The sequence below is a fragment of the Nothobranchius furzeri genome, chromosome 2 (assembly GCF_043380555.1).
Source record: "Nothobranchius furzeri strain GRZ-AD chromosome 2, NfurGRZ-RIMD1, whole genome shotgun sequence".
Classification (NCBI taxonomy): Eukaryota; Metazoa; Chordata; class Actinopteri; order Cyprinodontiformes; family Nothobranchiidae; genus Nothobranchius; species Nothobranchius furzeri.
The window spans coordinates 1,452,971-1,479,487 of record NC_091742.1 but is presented as its reverse complement, the minus strand read 5'-3'; the positions used below and the strand labels follow the sequence as shown (position 1 = coordinate 1,479,487).

The 26,517-nt window shown below is 42.2% G+C and overlaps 1 protein-coding gene across 1 annotated transcript in view; it reads left to right on the top strand.

The window, feature by feature from the left end:
• Window positions 1-20,475, top strand: part of snx17 (sorting nexin 17) — a 31,651-nt gene extending 11,176 nt beyond the window's left edge. Inside the window, exons 4-15 of the mRNA XM_015947151.3 lie at window positions 1,568-1,632; window positions 3,640-3,750; window positions 9,734-9,824; window positions 11,315-11,402; window positions 14,361-14,430; window positions 14,804-14,896; window positions 14,988-15,191; window positions 18,953-19,081; window positions 19,169-19,246; window positions 19,333-19,407; window positions 19,503-19,544; window positions 19,626-20,475. Coding sequence (XP_015802637.3) covers window positions 1,568-1,632; window positions 3,640-3,750; window positions 9,734-9,824; window positions 11,315-11,402; window positions 14,361-14,430; window positions 14,804-14,896; window positions 14,988-15,191; window positions 18,953-19,081; window positions 19,169-19,246; window positions 19,333-19,407; window positions 19,503-19,544; window positions 19,626-19,745 — 1,166 coding nt within the window. The 3' untranslated portion in view covers window positions 19,746-20,475. The remainder of the gene's footprint in view (window positions 1-1,567; window positions 1,633-3,639; window positions 3,751-9,733; window positions 9,825-11,314; window positions 11,403-14,360; window positions 14,431-14,803; window positions 14,897-14,987; window positions 15,192-18,952; window positions 19,082-19,168; window positions 19,247-19,332; window positions 19,408-19,502; window positions 19,545-19,625) is intronic.
• Window positions 20,476-26,517: the final 6,042 nt, after the last annotated feature.

Genomic DNA, 26,517 nt, shown 5'->3' with positions numbered 1-26,517 from the left:
TTTCAGTAAAGATTAGGACATGTAGTTTCACAGCACAAATGTACTTTCCTTAAAGTTCTTGAGTGCAGTAATCACAAGAATGAGTTTCTGTTGAGTCCTGCCATAATACTTAGAATTAAGAAAGTCATACATGCATATTAAAAAGTCATTATCTGATGAAAATATTCTGTCTGAAGGAAATCCTAAAACCTGAAAAACACATCCTTGTGGTGCTTACAGTCATTTCTTGTCAGTAAACACACACTGTGACATGTTTTATTGGACGTTTCTCATAAACCAGTTGCTCATGTAGAATACATTTGTTTAGTTAGGCTGGTGTGTGTTATCCTGACTCTTTAAACAGTTAACTGAGAATTTAACACATTTAGAGAAGAAGAACTGGAACTGGCAGCGGTGTGAAGTGTTTGTTTTAATCCTCTCAAGCACCGGGCAGTTATAGCGGAACAAAGACGTGTTGTGTGAGTGTTTATTTGCTCATGGTCTGGAAGCAGAAACACACACACACACAAACACACACACACACACACACACACACACACACACACACACACACACACACACACACACACACACACACACACGTGTTCATTGCCACAAGTTTGCTCAGTTACATCATGGCTTTGTGCATAGTTATAGAAAAGCAAACGGTATAAACAAGACCTCATGTGACGTCCTTGGTGCAAACTTTGGAAAAGCAAACTAGCTTGCATCCTGAAAAACACACACACACACACACACACACACACACACACACAGTTGTAATAGAAAGATGGTACTATGGTTGGGTGATAAGCCGGGTGATGTATTTCAGTTGGCGACATTTAGATGTTTTGTGGGCAAACTGCACGAAGTGATCCACCAATCACAATCATTCTTGCTCAGTTTGCAGAAACGGGTCACAAAGGGTCCACTTTAGATTGCCTTTGGATATAGCGGGTCACCATTGGTTCAAGCTACACACGTGACAAAAGGGCCATTAGCTGATGATTGTGCCCCATGAGAGAGGGTAACACTTTCCCTGTTGGATGAAGTAGGATGTTGGTGGCGAGAGAAACGCATCTGAACGGACATTAACCATAACATTTGTTGAATTGGGAACATGAGACGTGTCATCTGTGTTATTAGAGTACTTTAATTGGACTTCTGTTGATGTAAAACGGCTGTTTCTTCCGGATGGCTCTATTTTGACAATGATGTGAGGCTTTGAATGGCGAATTAGACTTTTATTTTGAAATTTCTGAGGTTGAGACAAAGTGTTACAGTCTCCTAGTTTTCACCAGCTCACAGTATCTCCACCACCACAGTAGTGGTTGTATCCTTGATTTCCATGAATTACTGAAGTCACAAGAATGTTGGTTTACTAATAATGGCTGTAAATATGTTGCAAAAAAGCACTGATTCATAGGCCAAGAAAATACTGCCAATAAAAAATGATTACCAAGGGGCTCGAACTATCACCACTAGTCGATAAATATGTTCAATCGCCCAACCTTAGTTGGTACCTCTAAAGGAGATTTTGTTCAATAACAGTTTGCTTTAATTTCATGGAGCCTCTCTGTTTTTGCAGTGCGTCAGCATCCTCTGCTTGGGAGCAGTGACTTGTTCAACAGCTTCCTAAGGAAAGCTCAGCAGGTTAGCATTCACTTCATCTTTTCATCTGTTTCACCCACACCAGCTCCTCAACTCACGTCACATTATTGCAGCTTGTAAGCTGCTAGGTAGACGTCTGAGGTAAAGTTTAACACTCTGGCAAACACATCCTCATACTTGTGTGAGTCAGATGCTTTTGAGCTATTATGTCATAACTCCGAAAACAAAACAGGGTCATGAGTCATCCTTGCATAATTAGTCAAAAAGCCCTCTAGCTAAAGGACAATCCAGCACAAACGTATTCTAAATGCTTACGAGGCTCCAGAGTCGATGTTCAGCCCCTCATGGGGGATCAGTGTGACGAAGTGACAGATTCATCCAGCCGTTCTCCTCCTCCCACATTACGCACTTTAGACTTGGTGCTTGAAAACATCCCCAACCATGCAGCGAGGACTGCATGTGCTGAGAACGAGCTGACATCCCCCCCACTGCTGGCGTTTCATCTGCACTTTAGGTGGATGGGCTGCTCGGTCAGACCCCCCACGAAGGGAACAAGCTGGATGAGGGATAATGTAGAAGGTGGCAAGAGGCTGCCCAGGGACAAACGAACAGGAGTCATTCTCCTGTTTTTATTTTAAAAATCTCAGCATTAATGGTGTTTCTTACAGATTTCAAGCATCAGCAGGCTTGACAGCATCAAATATGTATCAGAAATGGGAACAGTTTGGTTTTAGTGAATGACACCTTATTACTGAACCTTATAGAAAACATTAGGATACTTTTTGACAAATTTGCAGTTTTCTGAGATTTTATTTAAAATGCAACAGGATAGCAAATGCACTCGTCTCTTTACCTAATTTTATGGGGGGTTGTGGAAAAACTAGACTCCACCTGTCCCTTCTATTTTATGGACCATGCAGCTTTTAAGATGATTAAATAGACACAAAATCTACTTGATGACTCCTCCGCACCCAGCCTGACAAGCCATCCTGTATGTGAATATATGTAGTCTGGCCATGGTCCACTGACAGCTCTAATTTGTTGGGCGGGATCTATGGTTTTTGCGTGCTATTGGATAACAAACAACGTGACCTACTCACCGCTACTGATGTCAGTCAACGGGGAAGTCCGCTCCATCAAAAAGACACAAACATCCTTTTTTAAATAAATGTAAGTACATCAGTCTGCTCTTGACTTAAAGAAAAGCCCAAATAGCGCAAAGTTGATGCCGAAGCCGTTTCAAATGAGCCGTCGCCATCTTAGTTTTTACAGGAACATCCCGCACGCCAATAGAGTGCTGTGATTGGACCGCTACAGAGCCGTCACCATCTTGGTTTTGCTTAGTTGCAGTAACATCCCGCCCACCTGGCTGATAGAGCGTTGTGATTGGCCCACTGAACTAATAGAGCGCAGTGCTATGATTGGACTGCTAAGGATGTCAGTGACGGGGCTGTCTGCCATACACTGTCCAAAAAGATGCAACATCTCGCCCACCAAACAGAGCATTGTGATTGGACCGGTACCACACTGTGGAAGTTCCAATGGAGCTTGGCTAGATCATCCTTTTGCTTCGGCAAACTGACAGTCTAGATCAAGGGTATTCAATCCCGGGTCTGGAGGGCCAACATCCAGCACGTTTTAGTTTTAACTCAGCAGCCGATTAACAGCCTTCTGCAGAGCCTGATGAGCTGCTGCACAGGTGATTCAACTGAATCAAGCGTGTTGAAGCAGAGAAACCGCTAAAGCATGCTGGATACCGGCCCTCCAGGCCTGAGTAACCCAGTCTAGATTCTAGGCTACTCTGCACCAGTTCATGTTGGTCTCAGAGAAATCTCTAGCTTTTTTGCACTTTCTAAACCGTTTTTGAGTAATGAAGCTGCTTTATAAAGTGCAGAGGGTTATTCATTAGAAATGCATCCCAGCTGTCACCAACTCACAGTATTTCCACCACTTTTGTTTCAGCAGTGTTATCCTCTGATAGGAACGAAAACACCCCGATCGTCCATGAAGATGAATTAAGTTGTGGTTTGTTTTGTGTTGCTCCCACAGGACACCCAGCATGTTCCCACAGAGGAGGTCACACTGGACATCTGGCTCTCCAGTGGTCAGAAGGTCACCGTCAACATTCTGACTTCAGATCAGACGGAGGATGTTCTTGATGTAAGGGCAGCGATTGTTACCAAAACATTTAACTTTTGTTAATGGATGGTTTGGAACAAATCGTAAAACAGGGATCATTCATCATCTTTAGCTTTTAGCTGCAAGTGCTGTTGAGCTGTGCGCTTCATTTCACATCAGGCAGATAGCTGGGATTTCCTTCAGGCGAGTAATATTGCTGCTGACTCCCACAAGAGCCATAAATCAAATGAAGTCATGTTTACTTGAACAGATCTTTCTAGTCAAAGCTGAAGGAGAATCCAGACGTCAGGCCTGTGAGCCAAAAGTCGGTGCACAAACAAAACAAACCGACATGGGAAGAAGTAAAAGCCTCTGGTGCTAAAGTGAATGGCATTCACAACAAAACAGACTAATAAATAAATATTATAACAATATAAATAATATAACTTCTTGTAAGCATTATGTACATCTAGGGAGAGAGATTTCAAAGGTATGACATGACAAAAAAACCTAAACAGTGGAAAAAAAATGCATAAAAAATGGTGGTAATCATATTTCTTTGATAATCGAATTGAAGGACTCAAATTAGTGGAGCGGTACCTAAGATGGCACACCCCTAACATCAACGAAGCGTAATACGCAGCTAGTAGCTGCTGTAGCCGATGGATGTTCCCACCTGGTACGGAGTGGCGTGTCTTGGAAGCATTTGAGAAGCGTAGACGGGAAAACGTAGATGGGAAGAGTAGACGGGAAAGACACAAGCAGTGTAAAATATTTGAAAACTTTAAAAACAGAAGATGTGCATTTTTTCAGTTGCTTAACTAGTAAAACAAATATCCTTACCTGTGACCTGTTGCTGAGATAAAAAGAACAGAAAATGAACCACAGACCTTTTTGGATACATGCTGCCCTCTTCCTCCTCGCTTGTTGTCACGTGAACTGGCGAACTCACGTGTGATTTTATAATTCTTTGGTGATTTCGTGACCTCTCCGGACCAACTGTGTGGAATGCTTTCGCTGCTGTAATAGAATAGAATACTTTATTTGTCAATTTCTTCGAATGTGCTTGCCATACAAAGGAATTGAAATAATGTTTCACACTGTCTCATGCGTAGACATTAGCATAAAGTGCAGATGCACAACAATAACAAAAACAAAAAAACATCCCTAACAATAAGATATTAAACAGGTAAATATCGCTAATAATATACAAAACATATAGCAGCTTATATAGCATATAGATGTACCGCATCTGAAATGCTTCAGGTAGGAAGGGACGCACCGCTGAGGTTGATGGAAAAACGTGTTACGTTACGGCGGATTTACGCATCTGGCGAAAAGCCTGCGTTACTCTTGAATTACACTGGTTGTATATTTACATCGATGCACATTACGGGGTCTTGTGTCCTGTTTGAAAATAAATGATTATCTTTGATAAACTCAAGGTCTTGTCCAGTCCTATCTGCATTAGCACATGATTGGCCAGACTTGGGATGTCACGGTAACCGTTGTAGCGGTAAACCCCGGTAAAAGGTTGACGATAATAATAACCGTCTTGTTTTTAAAAAAACTATATTATCTCGGTGGATTACCGTGGCTGCGGTGTAGGCGCGGTGACCCTTACCAGCCACCGTATCATCTGCTGAAGTTGCCGGTGGCACATGCGCACTTTGTTGTTTACGACCAAAACTTTCTTGAAGCTAAAGCTGAAATAATGGCCAAAGGAGGAGACGGCAGCGCTCAGGAGGACATTTTTTATCCCTCAAAGAAGACAAAGTGGGAAGTACGGGCATCTTTTGGATATGTGAAGAATGCCGAGGGACAGTTGATAGAAGACGGCGATCCTGTTTGCAGCACGTGCAGAAAAAGTGTCTGAAAGGCAGCAACTCTTCAAATCTCATGACACATCTGCGTGACCATCACCCACAACTCTACAGTCAACGCAAGGCAAGCTAACGTTAGCGTTTTAGCTAAAATGTATGATCCGAGGATTTGGGTTGAGGGAGAATGCAACGAGTCGCTATATAAAGCAGCCGCAGCGCCGCTACCTGCATATAAACCGTGTCATGGACACCCCCATGTTGAAATGACGCCATGCATTACGGGGCTCCCAGGGGCAGATAAGAGTTGGTCTCTCTCCGAGAATAATTATGAATTTAAGAATGATTACTGCCTGATGACATTTTCCCACATCTGCAAAGCTCACTGGAAGGACACAAACTGAGGACGATATTTTCCTGATATACGGTTTATTACTCAAGTAAGGGTAAAAAAGTACCTGATTAGAAGGCTACTTGAGTACTGAGTATCATCTGGTCTAATATTTTTAAAATGATGACATCAAACAGACATAAAATAAGAAGTTATGGGCAAATATTGGTATTTTAAAGACTAAAGGGAAAAAATGTAAACAAATAAACAACATAATTACAAAATAACACATTTTAGGCAAAATTTTGACACAAACTAAGGACAATATTTCCTGACATACAGGGTTTATTTAATTGTCTGAAAATGTAACACATTTAAAAAAATACCGTGATAATACCGAAAACCGTGATAATTTTGGTCACAATAACCGTGAGGTTACATTTTCACACCGTGACAACCCTACTCGGCATTAAAACTGTAGAAATTCAGTAAAACTACACTTTACCAGCTATATAAATATGAACTGGGTTCAGTTTTTCATTTTGTTAAGGAATTTTGTCATAAATCATTACAGAAAACCTAAATCCTCTCCTCCAGAGAGTGAAGAACTGTGTTCCGCCTACGTCACTCCAGCATGTAAAACAAGGTAGCTGCTGTTGCTAGTATTGTGAATAACCATATTTTGTTTACTTTTGTGCTCTTAATTATTACAGAAAATTGTGTTTACAGCTGCAGCAAAAGGTCTGAGCCAAATGTCCGCGTCCTACACGCATTTTTAAATAACATAAGTCTGATGTAAAATACACTCAACAAAAATATAAACGCGACACCTTTATTTCTGCTCCGATTTTTCATGAGATGGACTTAAATATCTAAAATTAATTCCATTTCTCTCAAACATTGTTCACAAATCAGTCTAAATGTGTGATAGTGAGCACTTCTGCTTTGCTGAGATAATCCATCCCACCTTACAGGTGTGCCACATCAAGATGCTGATCGACATCACGAGTAGTGCACAGGTGTACCTTATACTGCCCACAATAAAAGGCCACCCTGGAATGTGCAGTTTTGTCTCACAGCAAAATACCACAGATGCCACAAGCATTGAGGAAGCGTGCAATTGGCATGCTGACAGCAGGAATGTCAACCAGATCTGTTGCTTGTGCATTGAATGTTCATTTCTCTACCATAAGCCGACTCCAAAGGCGTTTCAGAGTATATAGCAGTACATCCAACTGGCCTCACAACCGCAGACGACGTGTAACCACACTAGCCCAGGACCTCCACATCCAGCAGGTTCACCTCCAAGATCGTCTGAGACCAGCCACTCAGACAGCTGCTGAAACAATTTGTTTGCATAACCAAACAATTTCTGCACTAACTGTCAGAAACCGTCTCAGGAAAGCTCAACTGCATGCTCGTCGTCCTCATCGGGGTCTTAACCTGACTCCAGCTCGTCGCCGTAACAGACTTGAGTGGGCAAATGCTCACATTCGATGGTGTCTGGCACGTTGGAGAGGTGTTCTCTTCACGGATGAATCTCGGTTTACATTGTTCAGGGCAGATGGCAGACAGCGTGTGTGGCGCCGTGTGGGTGAGCGCTTTGCTGATGTCAGTGTTATGGATCGAGTGGCCCATGGTGGTGGTGGGGTTATGGTATGGACAGGCATCTGTTATGGACGAAGAACACAGGTGCATTTTTTTGATGGCATTTTGAATGCACAGAGATACCGTGATGAGATCCTGAGGCCCATTGTTGTGCCGTACATCCATGAACATCACCTCATGTTTCAGCAAGATAATGCACAGCTCCATGTTGCAAGGATCTGTACACAATTCTTGGAAACTGAAAATGTCCCAGTTCTTGCATGGCCAGCACACTCACCGGACATGTCACCCTTTGAGCATGTTTGGGATGTGCTTGACCGGCGTATACGACAGCGTGTACCAGTTCACACTAATATCCAACAACTTTGCACGGCCATTGAAGAGGAGAGGACCAACATTCCACAGGCCACAATTGATAATCTGATAAACTCTATGCGAAGAAGATGTGTTGCACTGCATGAGGCAAATGGTGGTCACACCAGATACTGACCGGTTCTGAGTCCCCAGACCCCCAATGTAGCAAAAAACTGCACATTCCAGGGTGGCCTTTTATTGTGGGCAGTATAAGGTACACCTGTGCGCTACTCATTATGTCGGATCAGCATCTTGATTTGGCACACTTGTGAGGTGGGATGGATTATCTCAGGAAAGCAGAAGTGCTCACTATCACACATTTAGACTGATTTGTGAACAATGTTTGAGAGAAATGGTAATAATGTGTATCTGGAATGAACTTTAGACGTTTAAGTCCATCTCAGGAAAAATCGGAGCAGAAAGAAAGGTGCTGCGTTTATATTTTTGTTGAGTGTAATAACCTACATCTAGAAACCCATCTAGAACCGCACCGGTACTTCTGGACTCCCGAGTCCTGTTAGCATGACTGCAGCAACACTGTTAACCGTGTTAGCTCCGATAAGGAAAAAACAAGTCATTTGGGAAAGCTACAACACACACAGATATAATCTAAAAGATGATCCCCGTATCAACAATGGGTCCTCCATGGACCAGTAGAACTTCTGTGCTATCCTGGATTAGTGCAAACGAGTCAAACTAAGCAGTTACTCCAGCATTAGGAAGATTTATTCTGGTGAGCTATTAGTTATATATCTTCCGGAGTTATATCAATATATACATGGAGTAGTAAAACTGGTAAGCACATTATTTTATTTATCTGTAGATTACTGAACTATATTGGGACACATGATGGAGCTAAGACCAGCTGAGAACTCGTCAGCTTAGAACTCCCGGTGGAGCACAGAAATGAAATATTTAAAGGGACTTTACGGACTTTTGAATTTTTATGCTCGCAATTGCCCCCTCAGGTCAACAGCATAATGGCAGCTTCAATAGTAGGCTCGTGCACGAGGCGCGCATGCTTTACGTGCACACTCCTTAATGAAAATAACAGCTGAGACAGTCCCTTGTGACTAGCAGAGACTTCAGAAGCTACATCTGATTGATGACACATTGTTCTCTGCTATAACGCTAACGCAGAAACACCAGAATCAGGCGTTGTTTACTATAGCGGTTTCAGCAGAGCTCCTTGTGAAACGTCACCTGACGTCGCCCAGGGCTTAGACCGGAAGTTAGTTTCTGTTTTTCCCGCGCCAGTCACAAACATCAGATTTTCTTACAATTCAGCCGTCAAAATCCCAAAACCTTTTTCATCTGAGGTTTTAATACACATTTACACATGCTGTTCAAACGAATTTTGCCTCTGGCCGATAGCTTTAAGTCTTCGCTGACCATAAAAACAGCAGCATACAAACTAAAGAGAGATCACGTTTACCCGTGGTCTCCCGTGTGGAGTTTAGCTTTTTTAACCGCAGTTAACCTCACGAGCGGCTTTAAAGCTCAGAGTTGGATATTAGACTCAGCAGTTTGATTTATTTACTAAAGAAAAGGATAAACTTGTCTGTTCCTTTAATCTTTCAGCAATTTAATTTGTAATTTAGCTTATAATTAGAAAATGAGGGTTATGGTTAATGTACAGTCATCTTCCTACATGTAATAATGGAATAATTTATTATAGTCTAAAGGTAAAAAAGTAAAACAAACAACAACACGGTGACACTTTTGGGTTGACTTGAGTAGTTGTAGGTTTTTGGAATATTTTAGCTTTCAGAAATGATCACCATTTTATTTTTATTGTGCACTGAGTTTTAATCCTACTTTTATATTTTTCAGATATTTAAGCCACATGAAAGGAATAATTGACTGGAATTCAGCTGTTAAACAAATTCTCACCCTTTTTTTATTTTTTTAGGTTGTTGCAACAAAGCTGGACCTCCCAGATTACCTTGTGGGGTACTTCAGTCTCTTCTTGGTCCGAGAAGGTGTGGATGGAAGTTTAACTTGTAAGTCATTTATTTAAATTTTGAAATCTTGTTTAATAAGGGCGATGGTTTAGAAGAAAAGAACTGTTTGTTTATTTTGCATTTTTAATAAATCTCGGATTATCAGTGCCGTTCTCAGAATGTTGTACTATGAAGTATAAAAACTACGGAGCCTAGCAGGTGTTACCCATCAGATTGTGAAGTCAACGGAGTTTCACATGAATCCAGAAATATTTACATTCTTTTAGGAGTTCAGAGCAAGGAGCATCAATCAGATGAAGAACAGGCCGACCCTAAAGGACAAATAACTCTTTGAAACAAAACAAGTTGGTATTTAGTCTGAAACCCCAAACTCAAAGTTCCTCTAAAAAATCTGTAGTCAAAGAAAGTGATGAGATCAGGGTGGTGCAGAAAGAGTTTGTTAAAAATCAGGAAACTGTCAACTTCTAAGTGCATAAATAACTAAAGAGCTGTTCAGAAAACCCTGGGAAAGGAAGCTTTGATATTTGTTGGTTTTAAAGGTGCAGTATGTAAGAATCTAGTGAGAATTTTACAGTGAGAAAATCTTAAAAGAGTAATGTTTCAGTCATTTTGGAAGGATGTTTCATGTCCAGCTGGCTGTGGGAATTGTCCGTTTTTCTCCTTTCAAAACAAAGGAAGGAGGAACGTAACTACTGTTTACCATCAGTGGATGTGGGGTGCTGTGTCTCCTGCGAGCTAATGCTGCAGCGCCGACAATTGTAATTTGACGACGGCCGACAAGGAGCTCCAGAGTTGTTTAAAGTGATTGCAGTAACCAGATTTTACCACAGGATGTCATTCTCACTTCATTTCTACAAAATGCACCTTTAAGTTCTGATTCCTAACATCTGACTTTGATTAGTCATTTTTATGCGAAAAACCCAACTTGCAATCACTTTAATATAAAATATGGGCTCTTAGAAAATGTTAAGTCTCTAAATATAAAATCTGTCTTGAAAACATAAATTTTATCATGTTTTTATCTGTTCTGTAGGTGGAGTTGATTTTTGTGTCATACTTTCATAATAATTAATACAAAAAATATTGCAAACACATGTTTCAAAAAACAAGTAACAGACATATAAAATGTATTTCAACCTGAAAATAATCTGTTGTCTGGGGAAATCCCAGCTTCTTGGCTTGTTGGATTAAATATCAAAATCTAACAATAAGGTCAATTGTTTTTTTCCACAGAAGGGACCAGACAGGATTAACGCTTAAGTGATCAGTGCAATAACGTCAGAAAAAGCCACTTTCCATCTCCTAATATGAGAAGTTCCTGATAATTGGCTCAGCTTCTCTGTTTATTTGTTGAGCCTCTAGTTTTCTTCTCCACAGACCAAAAAGATTATGCTGATTATACATCCCCAGATTGTTTTATCATTAAAATACCTAAAGTTTAATCCTGCTGGGGGTTGTCCAGATGGTATCTTCTTTATCTTGTCCTCGTTTTTTTTTACTCTGGTGTCTCCTGTGCATCTTTCTCTCAGTTGTCCGGAAGCTGCAGGAGTTCGAGCTGCCCTACGTATCCATTACCAGCCTGCAAAACTCAGAATTTCACATAGTCTTACGGAAAAGGTACTGCTCAAAACCCGCTGATCTTCCTTTTTATCTATTATTTAAAGATCGTTCCTTCTGTTTTTTATGGGTGTAACCTGACTCTGTAGGGATCTGTTTTAAATTTCCGTTTCTTATCTGAGGCCAAGTAGGACAGTTTATCTGACATCACCATTCTTTAGAGTGGCAGATAACTCATAAAGGAACTTGTTCCTGCAAAGCAGGCAGTAAGTGGATTTATCGCCAGTCTGAGGAAAGGCGACAGGGACTGACCTTCTCTTCAAAAGCCCCTTTCCCCTTTCTTCCATTCCACAATGCAGCTACTTCTGCAGAGCTGCATGAATTATGTATTTAGCTGACATCGCTTGACTTTAGGTTAAACATTAACAAGTTAGTCACTTGGTGCATTGATCAGTTACAGTTTTTATTGCAAAAACTAAAAGAAAATAAATCAGTCGAGCTTCTGTGTTTTAAAGGCGTGAGTTTGTTTACTCTCGAGGGTGAAAATGACCAAAGAAGCATGCCGACCTGCAGTTTACAGCTTTTACATTTCATTATTTTGTGGATGCATCATGTCTGTTCGGTTATTCTGCGCACAAGGATCACTTTGAATCAACCGTGCCACAGTCAAACAGAGAGAAATCTAAATTTTGAACACATTGTGAAACATTCAACAGCTTCAAATTGTTCTAAACGACTTGAAGAAAGCCTCTTCTCCAAAACAAACATGGCAGTTTGTGTTTAAAGGTATAGTGGAGAATCTTTTTATTCCGGGTGGATCATTTGAACCATTGGTCCGCTTGACTGTCGGTCATGCTGGTGAACCATTCACGCAAGACCGTCGTCGTAGGGTAGTGGGCAGTTTTCACTTCCTGCATGCACAAAGCAAAGGTCGGTCTCCCCAGAGATGCATTTCTACTCAACTAGTAAGCTTAAGTTCAGCGTGCTATTTGGAGAAATTCATTTCATATTACTGCTAGAAGAAGTGCTGCAAGGCCGGCAGCTACTTGTAAATAGAGCGTGCACGAGGATAACTCGGCCTTCTTTCTCATGCAATTCTTTTTCAAAACGTGGAGAGGGCGGTTCTTTCCTGAGATTCAGAAACATCCTCCGCCAAGGCTTCTGGGACAATGTCCTTATTTTAATCAACATTCATTAGTTAAAAGACACTTTGCAACTTTTTCATATTTTTAAATCATTTTCTTGAGCCAGTATGTGCTAAAACAACCCTTTACAGGGTTAATGAAGGGCCACCCAGTCCCTGTCGTCCCCTGTGGCCAGAATGTTCCACTTGCAACTTCAGACTGCCGGTCCGGTCTGTTGGACTTGGAAAAACATTGAGCTGACATACCAGGCGCTGCAGTCTGGTTCCAGCGTGTTCGGCATGTTTTAGATTGTGAACACAGCTGATTTGTTTGATTTAGTGATGCATGACTCCTGTAGACACTAAGGAAGGCAGGAAGACATTGCAGCTGTTAGATTAAGGTGTTAAAAAGACAAACGCACAGCGAGGAGATGGGTTTCACTTTTGGTTTTCACAAACGAGCACTAGGGGGTGCTAAAAGCAAGCCAAAACTACCAAATTCCCCTTAAAGCTGGATGAAAACTAGATGTTTTTTATTTCAAACTTTCAGTATCTTTAACAGTTATTGAATGTTCACATGTGCTGGAGGTCGCCAAAGCACAACAACAAAGAAAATCTTTAATGGGTTTAGGAGCCCGCTTCAAATCCATGAATTCTAATTTCATCAACATATCTGAACTTTATCTCATCGTGTGTTTGTTCATTTGTCCTCCCACGGACTCTAGAGGTACACAGGATGTTGACTCTGTTCCCCCCCGAAGGAAGGTCTCAGTCCTCCTGACCTAGTTTTCATGGTGGAGTGTACGGATGTTGGGCTAACAAGTGGAGGAGGAGGATAACAGACCCCTAGTGTGAGGTTGCAGACAAGTATGAGGCCAGAGGGAATCGAAAAGGTGTTTCTGGACAGAAGTCGTTTTTACAAATAGAAAAAATCAAGTCAGAGAATGTCAGATGTGCTTTTTGAATCCACAGCTTTAACAAGATTGTTTCACCTTCCTCTCCTTCAGCGTCTGTTTCATATCTACAGGAACTTCCCCGTCAGGCCGAATTTAAACTGTTGGGAATGTTTTTGCAGAGTAAATAAGGAACTTGGTGAGCACAAAAGTAGATCATCTCAGTGCCTCCGTTAACTCGGCAGTGTAAAACTGGTGTTAGTGATGAAATCCAGAGGCTTTTCACGTTAACATTCAGGTGAAATCTCACTCAGGAATTTATTACTATATTTTTTCCACTTTCATTACTTTAATTTAGCTGAAATATCTGATCTTTCTATGAATTATTAGATTTTGTTCGTTATTGTTTGTTTTTCTGTGAATTTGATTGGACACCAAACACCTCTTCTGGGCAGTGCTAATACTGGACCAAGTACAAACTAAAGGTGTTGTATTTCTAAAGCCTAGAAATCTAGACGAACCGAAGCAGCAGCAAAAGACTCTGCTCTGCAGGTCGGTGTAGCCTCAGCAGGTTTACCATTGGATCCAACCGTTTTAAGCTGGGCCAATCACAACACTTGATTTGCAGAGAGACACTGAGCGGCTTTAACAGCAGAGCTGCGATGGAGGAAAACTACAAATATGGCACTTGCTTGAAACTGCTTTGGCTAATTTAGACTTGGGCTTCTCTTTGAGACATGAGCAGATGGAGGTACTTCTACACCTTACATTTCCATAACAATTCATACACAGCGATCACTGCTCTGATTGGTCCTAGCGCTGTCCAATAGCATGTGGAGACAGTTTGAAAGACAATCGTATATTCCACCCCACGACCGAGCTCTGTCTACAGGTCGTGGCCAGACTATTCACATATATAGGATGTATTGTCAGGTTAATGTTTCTGTTATCTCTCTAAGCAACATCTATAATGGAAATGATGTGTTTTTATCGTTTTACCAGCTACTGGGACATGGCGTACGATGCTGATGTAATGGACAGTAGAGTTGGCCTGAATTTACTGTACGGACAGGTAAGCAAATGAGATCTACAAACAAATGGGACTTAATTTTATTTTGTTCATATTGAATAAAAGTCTGCTTTGTCCTTGAGCTTCATTCCTCTGTTCACTGACAGGAGCTTGTTTTGACTCCTAAAAACCCCAAACTCCTCTCTGATCTTAATTTTTCCAGCGTCCTCGCTGCTGGAACATCCTCAGTTGGCTTTTCGTAACGTTTCTGTAACTAATTTAAAGGTTGAATCCTCGATCGTCCACGCGCTGCAACCCTTTGTTTACATTCCTGCAAATTGAAACGCCTGGCACTTTGAACATGGAGTCCTTTCTGTCCGATTGGACCTAAGAAATTAAGGACAGGCTGAATCATTTTGTTATTTTTTCCTCTTAGACGGTGTCTGACGTCGAGCGGGGCTGGATACTCGTCAACAAAGACCAACACAGGCAGCTCAAATCTCTGCAGGAGAAAGGCTCTAAGAAAGAAGTAAGCTTTGGGTTTTCTTTAGTGTGTCGCTGGAATCCAGATGAGTGTTCAGGGATGAGAGCTCTAATGTTAGATGTTTTTGTTCCTGTAGTTCATCCACCTGTGTCAAACACTTAAATATTACGGCAATGTGAAGTTCGACCCGTGCGTCACCGACTTCCCCGAGAAGGACTGCCAAGTCATCGTCAGCGCCGGAAACAATGAGCTCAATTTCCACGTCAAGCTTCCCAACGAGCAGATGAAGGAAGGGAGCTTCAAGGTCACCCGCATGAGGTGCTGGAGAGTCACGTCATCTGTAAGTGGAGTGTGTGTGTGTGTGCGTGTGTGTGCGCGTGTGTGTGCATGGGGATGAGTCGAGCTTTAGTTCTGAAGCATTGTAGTGATAATCCGCATCAAACCGAGCTGTAATGACACTTCCTGTGCTTCTGAGTAGATTATAAATGATCTACATTCATTGTGTTGTGTGAGCTGATACAGCTACAGGAACCACTAAAAGCATAACCACAAACATTTACACAAGTTTATTCAAACGTCTGCGATCTGGATGATTCACAACGCGGCGCGGCCTAGCAGGGTGATTAATTCCTCAGCTTGCTCTCAGAGCTCAAAATCATTTTAATGAGCCTTTTCCTGTCCAACAAAATGTTCAGAGCATGTCATCACCCTGCTTCACCCCCACGTAGACCGGTCTCAAATTACAGCTGGGAGAACACACGTAATGTGTGTGTGTGTGTGTGTGTGTGTGTGTGGGTGTGGGTGGGGGGGTGGGGGGGTGGGGGGGGGGGGGGTAAAAGGTTCGGCCTTCACAACGGGGTGTTGAAATGTTGTTTGAAAATTCGATTTCCTGCACGTGTTTGTGGTCTTGTGAAAGCTGGAGGAAATGTAGGAAACGTGGTTCAGCTGCAACTTCACCCCGAGTCAGCTAGAAGAATGCTCTGCTTGTGAGAGAAATAATAGTAATCTGATTACTTTAAAAATAACAAACCGGGGAAGGAAAGGGAAAAACATTTTTAAATAATTACCATCTTTATCTGTTAAAAGCTTCTTGAACAGTCTTGTGTGTGAGCAGCAGTGAAATGTATAAAACTGGAGCCGTTTTAAAACCAGCAATCTGCTTTGGTTTTGGCCGGTTCAGACTAGCTGTTGGCTCATCAATCCCATCAGAATTTCCTATATTTGTTCCGACGATGTTCTGTAAGCTTCCGGGTAATTTTACCAGACCTTCGTGCTATACGCGTGTCTCCATTTCAACAGGCTAGCCAACCGAGTACCTGGGCTGCGTACTCACAAATGACCCGGTGGTGTCACTGAGCAGAACTTGTGGTTAGCCCATGCTGATTGGTTGTAATTTAGCGGGACATTTTATCAGCAGACCTTTCCAAAAAATCACTGTTTGTAAAATTGTGAAACAGAATGGAGAAGGGAAAAAAAAAACAGCATGCTTTCAAATCACTGTTTCTAGACTCCCATTCTGCAGAATTTCCTGCTTAACTCTGTAATTTATGCTGCTTTGTAATCTCCTACGGCCGCTCTTCCAGTCTCCTTAACAATGTAAATTACGACGACAGAATAAAAGATCTTTAATTACTGAATTAATGTCCACGGCCTTTAGGGGAAGGCAGCAACTCGCTCACACTGTTTACAGTGGGGATGGGGAGCTGCTGACGTCAACTGGGGCTATAGTCAGACGGTGGAAGGAATACTTTGAGGAGCTCCTCAATCCCACCTATGCACATTCCGAGGAGGAACCAGAGCCGGGAGAGCTGGGGATGGACTGTCCAATCTCGGGGGCAGAAGTTGCTGAGGTAGTCAAACAACTACACAGCGGCGGAGCCCCGGGGGCGGATGAGGTTCGTCCTGGGTATCTCAAGGCTATGGATGTTGTAGGGCTGTCATGGTTGACACGTCTCTGCAACATTGCGTGGTCATCGGGGGCAGTTCCTGTGGAGTGGCAGACCGGGGTGGTGGTCCCCATCTTTAAGAAGGGTGACCTGAGGGTGTGTTCCAACTATAGGGGGATCACACTCCTCAGCCTCCCTGGAAAGGTCTACTCCAAGCTACTGGAGAGGAGGGTCCGATCGATAGTTGAATCTCAGATTGAGGAGAAGCAATGTGGTTTTCGTCCTGGCCGTGGGACTGTGGACCAGTTCTATACCCTTGCAAGGGTGATGGAGGGGGCATGGGAGTTTGCCCAACCAATCCACATGTGCTTTGTGGATTTGGAGAAGGCTTATGACCGTGTCCCCAGGGGCACCCTGTGGGGGACGCTCCAGGAGTATGGGGTGGGTGGCTTTCTGTTAAGGGCCATTCAGTCCCTTTACCAGAGGAGCGTGAGTTTGGTCCGCATAGCCGGTAGTAAGTCGGACCTGTTCCCAGTGAGGGTTGGACTCCGCCAGGGCTGCCCTTTGTCACCGGTTCTGTTCATAACCTTTATGGACAGAATTTCTAGGCGCAGCCGTGGTGTGGAGTGTGTCGAGTTTGGTGGCAGGAGAATCTCGTCTCAGCTTTTTGCGGATGATGTGGTCCTCCTAGCTTCATTCAGCTCTGACCTTCAACTCTTGCTGGGTAGGTTCACGGCCGAGTGTGAAGCGGCTGGGATGAGGATCAGCACCTCCAAATTTGAGACCATGGTTCTCGACTGGAAAAGGGTGGCTTGCCAACTCCGGGTCGGGGGAGAGGTCCTACCTCAAGTGGAGGAGTTTAAGTATCTCGGGGTCTTGTTCACGAGTGAGGGTAGGAGGGATCGGGAGATCGACAGGCGGATTGGTTCGGCATCTGCAGTGATGCGGACGCTGAGCCGATCTGTCGTGGTGAAGAGGGAGCTGATCCAGAAAGCCAGGCTCTCGATTTACCGGTCGATCTACGTCCCAATCCTTACCTATGGTCATGAGCTTTGGGTAATGACCGAAAGAACGAGATCGCAGATACAAGCGGCCCAAATGAGTTTCCTCCGTAGGGTGGCCGGGCTCAGCCTTAGAGATAGGGTGAGGAGCTCGGACATTCGGGAGGGACTCGGAGTAGAACCACTGCTCCTTAGGATCGAAAGGAGTCAGTTGAGGTGGTTTGGGCATCTGGTCAGGATGCCTCCTGGACGCCTCCCTGGGGAGGTGTTTCTGGCATGTCCTGCCGGCAGGAGGCCCCCGGGTCGACCCAGGACACGTTGGAGTGGTTACATCTCCAATCTGGTGCGGGAACGCCTTGGGGTCCTGCCGGAGGAGCTGGTGGAGGTGGTCGGGGAGAGGACGGTCTGGAGCTCCCTAGTTGGGATGCTGCCCCCGCGACCTGGACCCGGATAAGCGGAGGAAGAAGACGACGACGACGGCGGCCTTTAGGCGCTGCTCAGTGACATCACTCATTGTCCAAACGGTAACAATATGCCGACGACTTAGCAAAGTCTGTAAAGAGCTGAGTCTGTATGGAAACAGCTGAGGGGTCTGAGCCTTCGTATTTCTCCTCACATTTCCTTCTCTGAGATTTCCCGTGACTCCATACCATGGAAATCCAGAGATTCAAAACTTTTTCACACTTTAAAGTTTTCATAAAACGCTCTGAGAGGAAAAAACACAATGGCATGGTAAAAATCAAATACATCTAGATGTTTTCTTATCAGGTACCATCAACCGTTCTTCCTCTACGTGACTTAAAAACGTGTTCTACATGCTCTCCAACAGTTTGTGCTTGAGCGAAATCCATTGATCCTTGATTATTTTGTTGTTTGGAAACAGCTCTGAGAGAACTTCTAGACTTGTGCAATCCCATTCTCTGCACTAAGACCTTTTGGATTTGCCCAATTCCCCCAGAGCCGGTCAGTCTGATGAAAACTGTCTAACAAACGGCGTCGGCGCCAGCTGCTGTCAGTCAACAACAAATAACAGAACAAAGAGGCCTTGAGTTCAAGAAAGAAGTTTTCATTCGTATCTTGTCACCATTTGTTTATAAAAACTGTAAATGGAGCTTTCGGATTTAAACGTGGGAGAATTCAGAGAAGAGCATGAAAAGTAAACAGGAGTTAGAACCGTGTTTACATTTAGTTTGTTTCATCCTACAACTCTGCAGCAAGTCCCCATCTCCAACGGTACAAACACTCCCTGCAGCTCGTCCAAATGCGAGGTGAAACTGGAGCTCTCCTTCGAGTATCTGATGAGTAAGGATCGCCTGCAGTGGGTCACCATCACCAGTCAGCAGGTAAGACGGCGCTGAGCAGCTGAGGGTCCGATCAGCAAGGTGAAATAATATCAATGCACAGCTGCTTCATGGTGTTCATGATTTCAGGCCATTATGATGAGCATCTGCCTTCAGGCTATGGTGGATGAGTTAATGGTGAAGAAGTCGGGCGGCAGCATAAAGAAGGTTTGTGTTCAGCTGAGAGGCGCTTCTTCAGATCCCTAACTAATAGGTTTAGTTTCCACTCATTTTCTTGTCTCTCCCAATTCTAGTTGCTGAAGAAGCGTCACAACGGCTCCATTCACCGGTCTGACAGTCAGCAAGCTGTTAAATCTCCCCCTCTACTGGTGAGAAGTGGAACAGCAGGACATTTTTGTTTCTTTTAGCTGTCTGTGCAGCATTTATGTGGTCGTTTTCATTTCTGCATGTGCTCTGATCGCAGGACTCCCCAGATCCAAACCGGGATCAAACCATCAAGCTCTCGGTGAGTAGTCATCCAAAGAGCTCATCGTTATTTTTTTTTATCTGATACATACTGAGTAACTCTGCCAATTGTTCCTTTTAGACCAAGCTGAACTCTGTGTCTCTCAGAGGGATCAGCGCCTCCAACTCTGCTAATGACATCAGCAGTGATGATTTCCACGGCAACTATGCTTTTGAGGGAATCGGAGATGATGACCTGTAACACGATTCACCTCCCTCCTCTTTTTTCATTCCACTGCAAACTATTACAAAGATTACGAGCCGAGTCGAGCAGTCCACCTCTCCAAGATTGTAGCTTCTTCGTGGACAAATAGCTGCCTTAAGCTCCCATTTAATCTTTGACTGTTTTGCTCTTTAAAGACTCAGCTTGACCTTCATTTTAGTTGTAATCATCCTGTTTAAAACTACAATACTAAACTACATGAAGAAAGTCTGGATTTTCTCTAGGGAGTGGCTGGGTTAAACTAGAAAAGCCAGATGTGTAGATCGACCTGCCGCTACTGATTATAAACCAGAACTGAGCAAATAATGCTAGCAGCGCTCCGGGTTTTACATTTATCCCACAAATGTAGTTAATTTGGCTAAATGTAGAAAATAAACAGTTTTATAATGTGTGTCGCCCCGGTGTGCCAAATGAGTAAATCTGTTGGGTGGAGGTGTCACTCATACAGCCTTCAGGAGTCTGATGCCTTAACGTTTAGCCTCGTGGGGGAGGACTTTTGACCGTTCGGCGCGAGTTTGAAAGTCAATATTAGGACCGACTTGCAGAACTCCATGGGAGGTTGATTTGGTTGAGCTGCTTGCACTTGCTGAACTCTTCATTTTGCACATTACAGGTAGAGAAGGTGAATGTTAGTTTGGTAGCCTGAGCGTGACTTAAAACATTGTGAAGACTTTTGAATTTTTTTTCCCGTAAGGTTCATTAAATCCATTTGATTAGTTTTTTCTGTTTGTAAAAAGCTCTTTAAGAAGTTCTCATTAATGCCAAATTATAGTTTACCTAAGCATTTTGCACATAAAATACACATTGAACTTATGAAAATGTCACTTGTTGTATTTTCTTTACATGTAATTAAGCATTCTGAACATTTACTAATATCTGTTTTTTAATCATTGCAGCGTACCGTAATCAAGTAGATGAAGTTTAATCTAAGCTGTATGGAACAAAATGTAAATGGACCAACATTTCTCATGTTTACATCTTACTTTGTAGTTCAAATGGAAAGTGTTTACACATGTGGCATCTGATTTTCTTCATGTTGTCCTTTTGAGCTTGTAATTATGATGTTGGGAATCCCGTTTGGGCCTTCGGTTTCTTGTGATTTGTCGGGTGATTGTGCCGTTCATCTCAGAGAATTTAATTAAAAAGTGCTTTGAAATGGCTGTAGGGATCAGAAGTTGCTGGACTGGGTACAAAACGGAACACATCTCACGGTTTTAGAAAACGTTCTGCGTCGGTGCATTTCGACGTGCGACTGAAGCCTCTAAATGGAAATCCGTGCCAACCTGTGATGACCAAACGAACCGTTCAGTTAAGTGGCTCGTTCTTTCAGTGCTGTGATTATTTTAATTTTTGCTTTTTTAAAGTTCAAAGGTGAATCAGTGCAGACACGACTAGTCCTTTACTTTCTCTGTACACTTGCTGGAAGGTCCTGAGTGTTTGCAAACAAGTAGGTGCCAAATCTCAATTTTGAAAAGTGCAGTTCTCAATCAGCATCATTTTTTAAGTTAATGTCATTTATGAGTACCGTAATGAATTTATTTATCCCACCAATGTTTATCTTGATTTTTATTGGCAAGGTCAATGTCTGCTGTTTGTCAACACGCTATAATAAACTCTGAACTTCAGCCGTTGTTTGGTTTTCCCTTTGTACGGGTAATAAGATCAGTGTATAGAAGTGAGCCCAACTCCCTTCCCCGAGGGCCGGTATCCAGCATGTTTTACTGTTTTTCTGCTTTAGCACACCTGATTTTAATCAGCAGCTGATTAATTTGCTTCAGCAGAGCTTGACGAGCTGCTGAACAGGTGAATCAAGTGTGTTGGATTAGGGAAACAACTAAAACATGCTAGATACCGGCCCCTCGGTGAAGCGAGTTGGGGATTGCTGATGTATAGGAACTATATTTGGTATTAGTAATTTTAAAAATGGCTCTTTAGTGAGATGAAAATATACTTCATTCGTTTTCTGTACATTTTTATGCTACCAAACAAATCCAGTTTTTTTTTCTTGCTTGCTAGAAACTTCCATAAACTCTGGAGTTGCAAGTTATTCCGTATTTTGTGATTTTTAGCTTTTAAGTGTATGGCAGCCGCCTCTTCAGAAAGAACTTTGTAAACAGCTGAAGCACAGCAGAGAGGGAGGCAGAAAGCAAGCAAATCAAAAGGGGTTACCAAGATTTTGTTTGGGAATATTACAGGGCATCCGGGGGTCCTTAAAAAGTCTTAAATTTGCTTTTCCAAATTTAAGGCCTTAAAAATCCACAAAAATGACAAATAATCCTTAAATACAGTTTCCAAAGGTCTTAAATTACCAACGACCCAATAAACAAGATTCTTTTATCTCTATAAAATTTTCGTGAATTTCTAGTTCAGGATTTTTTTGTATGATATTGGCGTAAGCGGAACCGTACACATTCAGTTGGTTGTGAAAGGGGCTATTTTTAGATGAGCACATTAGCTGGTTAAGCTAGTGGGAGCTTGCGCCATGGGGAAGTGCAAGTTTAATGGTAACTGGATGGCTAATCCCATGTTCGCGACATGGTTAGCACCGGTTCCAGGCAATAGCTTGAAATTATAGCTAAAATTGAATTTAAAAAAATTGCTTAAATTTGGTCAAAGTGGCCTTAAAAAAGGTCTTAAAAAGTCTTAAATTTGGCACACTTAAACCTGCAGATACCCTGTATTAGCTAAAACTATTTTTTAGGGTTTTATAAGATCACTTATGACGTAGGTATGAATGGTCACATCAGCTGGTAGTTGAGTCACAGCGAGCGCAGTACAGATGTGGCCCGGTTCCCGGATGGACTGTCGTTCACGCCGACTGGTTCTTGTGCTGCGCTTAAAAAATATACCTGTAAAAATAAATGATACACTGTAAACTAATATAACCGTCATTAATAAGAAAACTAAAGCCGGCAAAAACAATTCAACATGTTTTATTTTGAAACACATCAGATGTACATTGCTGTTTTACGTCTCACTTCCTGTCTGGCACTTGTAGCGTATTGGGGGATCCATGCAGAAGCTTTCCAGACTCTGTTTTGGGTTTGTGGAAAAGTCGTACGGCTTCTGGCCCGCATTCGGTGTGAAAAAGACTAGTCTGAATTACTGCTGTTTTCTTTACCACTTAATCCTTTTTAATATTATTTTTCTTTATGAATAAACTGCTTTTAGCAGATTGTGACCTTAGAAGAAAAATTATGCCCTATGAAGTTCCAAATCGGCAAACTGATGCTATTCTGCCAGCCAAACCACTCCCTTAAAGCCCATGAACTATTCACCTTCTTTCCTTCGAGCACAAGACTGAGCAGCCTCTTAATGCTCTTCAATCTCAATGTCTTTACAGGGAGAACTTCCATTAAACAAAGATATTAGACTGAAAATACCAGGCAGTCAGCTGTCTGACATCCAGGGACATGAATTCCACGTGTTTATTTCAAAGTCCTCATTAAGGCATTCATGAGACACTGCATAAAGACATAAATGACCACTCACGGGATGTCCGTGCTAAAATAATGGGATCGTTGCGCCATTGCGATCCCTGGAAAAATGTCTCGCTTACATATAAAGGGTCATGTTTACATTTTAGTTTAAAATCACAGTTCATACTTTCTGACCATGGCAAATAAATGTCAACAGCACACATTCAAATGCAAAAGCACCTCTACAAGTGCATTACAGCCACATAAGAAAAGAAAAATGGTTCACATGCTTACTTAGTTTAATCTCTTCAAGTTCAAAATAATTTACAGTAAATGTTAACTGGACTCAAAGCAGAGATCTGCCTTTAAAAGCCTTTTTGAAAAAGACGCTATTTATTTATTACACTAAACTAAATAAATCGATGTGTTCGAGTACAAGTTTGTGAGAAACGATCATTTTGAGTCACAATCACAAAAACTGAACTTTAAAGCCAAACCTGCCAACATTTTGTGCTTCATTTTTACTTTCTAGACTAATTCAACTTCTAAATTAAGTCTCCATTCAGCATAATTTATAATTTATTTATAATCTGGACCAATGAGAAAACCATGACACAAAATTCTGACCATTTTTACTCCAATATGAGAAGGGATTGGCCTTTGTGAACTGTTGTAAGGGCTAGTTTATCATTTTTTCATTTTCTATATTTCAGTAAAAACGTGGAAACAAATTGAAGCAAAAATAATAAATGTTGCACGTTTTGGCAATGCTCCAGGTTATGGGTGAAAGAAGTCATGATGCAGAGAAATGATAAACATCAGAGGACAGGGTCAGAGACAAACATCTGGCTACTTGAAAACATCTCCAACAGGAAGGCCGAGCTGCAAAGTGAAATGACTTATTGTGTTTTGCAACAATGGACACTGAAGCTTAAATGACGTAACCATGGCCGGTTTGTTATATTTTAAATCTTGACTCAATAACACAATGAGAACATCCACAACCAACGTCCCACCGTGCTAAGTTAGCTGAGTGAAGAAAAGAGCATGTGCAGGGTGTGGAAACATAAAACCAAACCTAAAATATTAGATTAGTATGGGAGTATTTAAAATGCTTTCTTCATTCATCCATTTGCGGCCGCTTATCCGGGGTCAGGTCAGGGGGGCAGTAGCCTAAGTTGGGAGGCCCAGACTTCCCAGTCACTACCCAAAGCTCATGACCATAGGTGAGGGTAGGAATGTAGATCGACCGGTAAATGGAGAGCTTCGCTTTCTGACTCAGCTCTCTCTTCACCACGACAGATCGGTACAACACCCGCATCACTGCAGATACAGCACCAATCCGCCTATCGATCTCACGCTCCAGATTTCCCTCACTCGTGAACAAGACCCCGAGATACTTACTCCTTCACTTGGGCAGAACCTCATCCCTGACCTGGAGAAGACTTTCTACCCTTTTCTGAATCAAGACCATGGTCTCAGATTTAGAGGAGCTGATTCTCATCCCAGCCGCATCACACTCTGCTGTGAACCGCTCCAGCGAAAGCAGGAAATCACTTTCTGATGAAGCCAACAGGACCACATCATCTGCAAAAAGCAGAGATTCAATCCTTAGGCCAGTGGTTCCCAACCTTTTTCCCAAGGGACCCCGTTTTTTACCAGTAAAATTTTTGACGACCCCCTCCCATTCTCTCTTCCAGTACCAACAGATTTACTGTAGAAATCCTCAGATATTAAAGCAAACTTGTATTCAGTCCAATACAGTCAATACAATTATGTCATTTTTCAAAAATTCATAAAAAAATCACCCTTCATAGCTGATGTACAACTTTCACCACATCCCTACTCTGGAACACCTACTGTACCTGTTGCCACATTTCAGACTAGTAGGCTCCAGTACAGAACAAAGTCATTAACAAAACCAAACAGAGCATAATGTGCTTGACAGTTTGTATTACTTTTCTGAACACATTGTGTCTTGTAAACACTGATAAATCAGTCATTCCTTTCAATAAACTTTTGACACATAAAAAATACACAGAGCAAAATGTACTTAAATGTGTATATTACTGTTTATACTAGATTATTTACTGTAAAGGCTGTGAATAATCAACCAGCCCTATCTTTAATGAACTTTTGACACTTGAAAATAAAACGGTGAGCTGAGCAAAATGTTCTTAAGTGTGTTACTTTTTCTGTACTAATTATTTCCTGTCTTAATATAGTAAACTTTTCACTCATGAAAAAAAAAATGTGAGCAAAATGTAGGCTATAAACAAGTAATAAATGAAGTTTTAACCCCTTAAAGTGGAGAGGTCCTGGCGACCCACTGAGAGGCTTTGGCGCCCCCTTGTGGGGGTCGGGACCCCCAGGTTAGGAACCACTGCCTTAGGCCACCAAAGCAGATCCCCTCAACACCTTGGCTGTGCAGCCTGGGCAGACGCCAACTTTCAATGCGAACAAGACTGACTTCATGTCGGCAATGCGGACCAAGCTCTGACACCGGTCATACAGGGACCTAACAGCCCGTATCAGACGCCCTGGTACCCCGTACTCCCCAAGTACCCCAAAGGGCCTCCCGAATGCTAAAATGCTTTCTTTCATTTCATAACCACCTCTAACTTCATTTAGTCATTGACTGGATTTACTAGTTTCAGCGAGTTCTCATTATTTTTCCATCATTCCGACAAATCAGCTAGTTTTCTCAAATTAATTTCATACATAGTCTGATTGTCTGAGTTAGCCGTGGGCAAGAATTGAACAACTCTTAAAATGTTGAACAGCAACCAGGTGACAAAATTTTCTATTGGTTAGAATATTTTGGCGCCTCAAGAAGCAATGTAATTAAAAACATTTCAGGTATTTAAGTGATAGGTCCATAAAATAACTCACTGATCCCAGCACTTCATATACAGCAGGGAAAATAAGTATTAGACACTAAGTAACTAACTTTTTATCAGTAAGGGTATTTCTAAGTAGGCTGTTGACAAATTTTTTTACCAGATGTTGAAACCCATCAAGCCAAATATTTAATTCATACGAAGAAATCTGAACATTTAAGTTGAGTCACGATAAAGTGGAATGAAAAAAGGAATAAGTATTGAACTAACTTCATTTCATACTTTGAAGAAAATCCTTTGTTAGTGATTACAGCTTCTAGACACCTCTTGTATGGAGAGACCAGTCGTCTGCATCGCTCGGGAGTGATTCTGGTCCATCCAACACAAACGGTATTTAAATCTCAAAGGTTCCTTGGGCCCCTTTTATGAACTTTGATCTTCAGTTTTCTCCATAGATTTTCTATGGGATTTAGGTCATGTGAGTGACTGGGC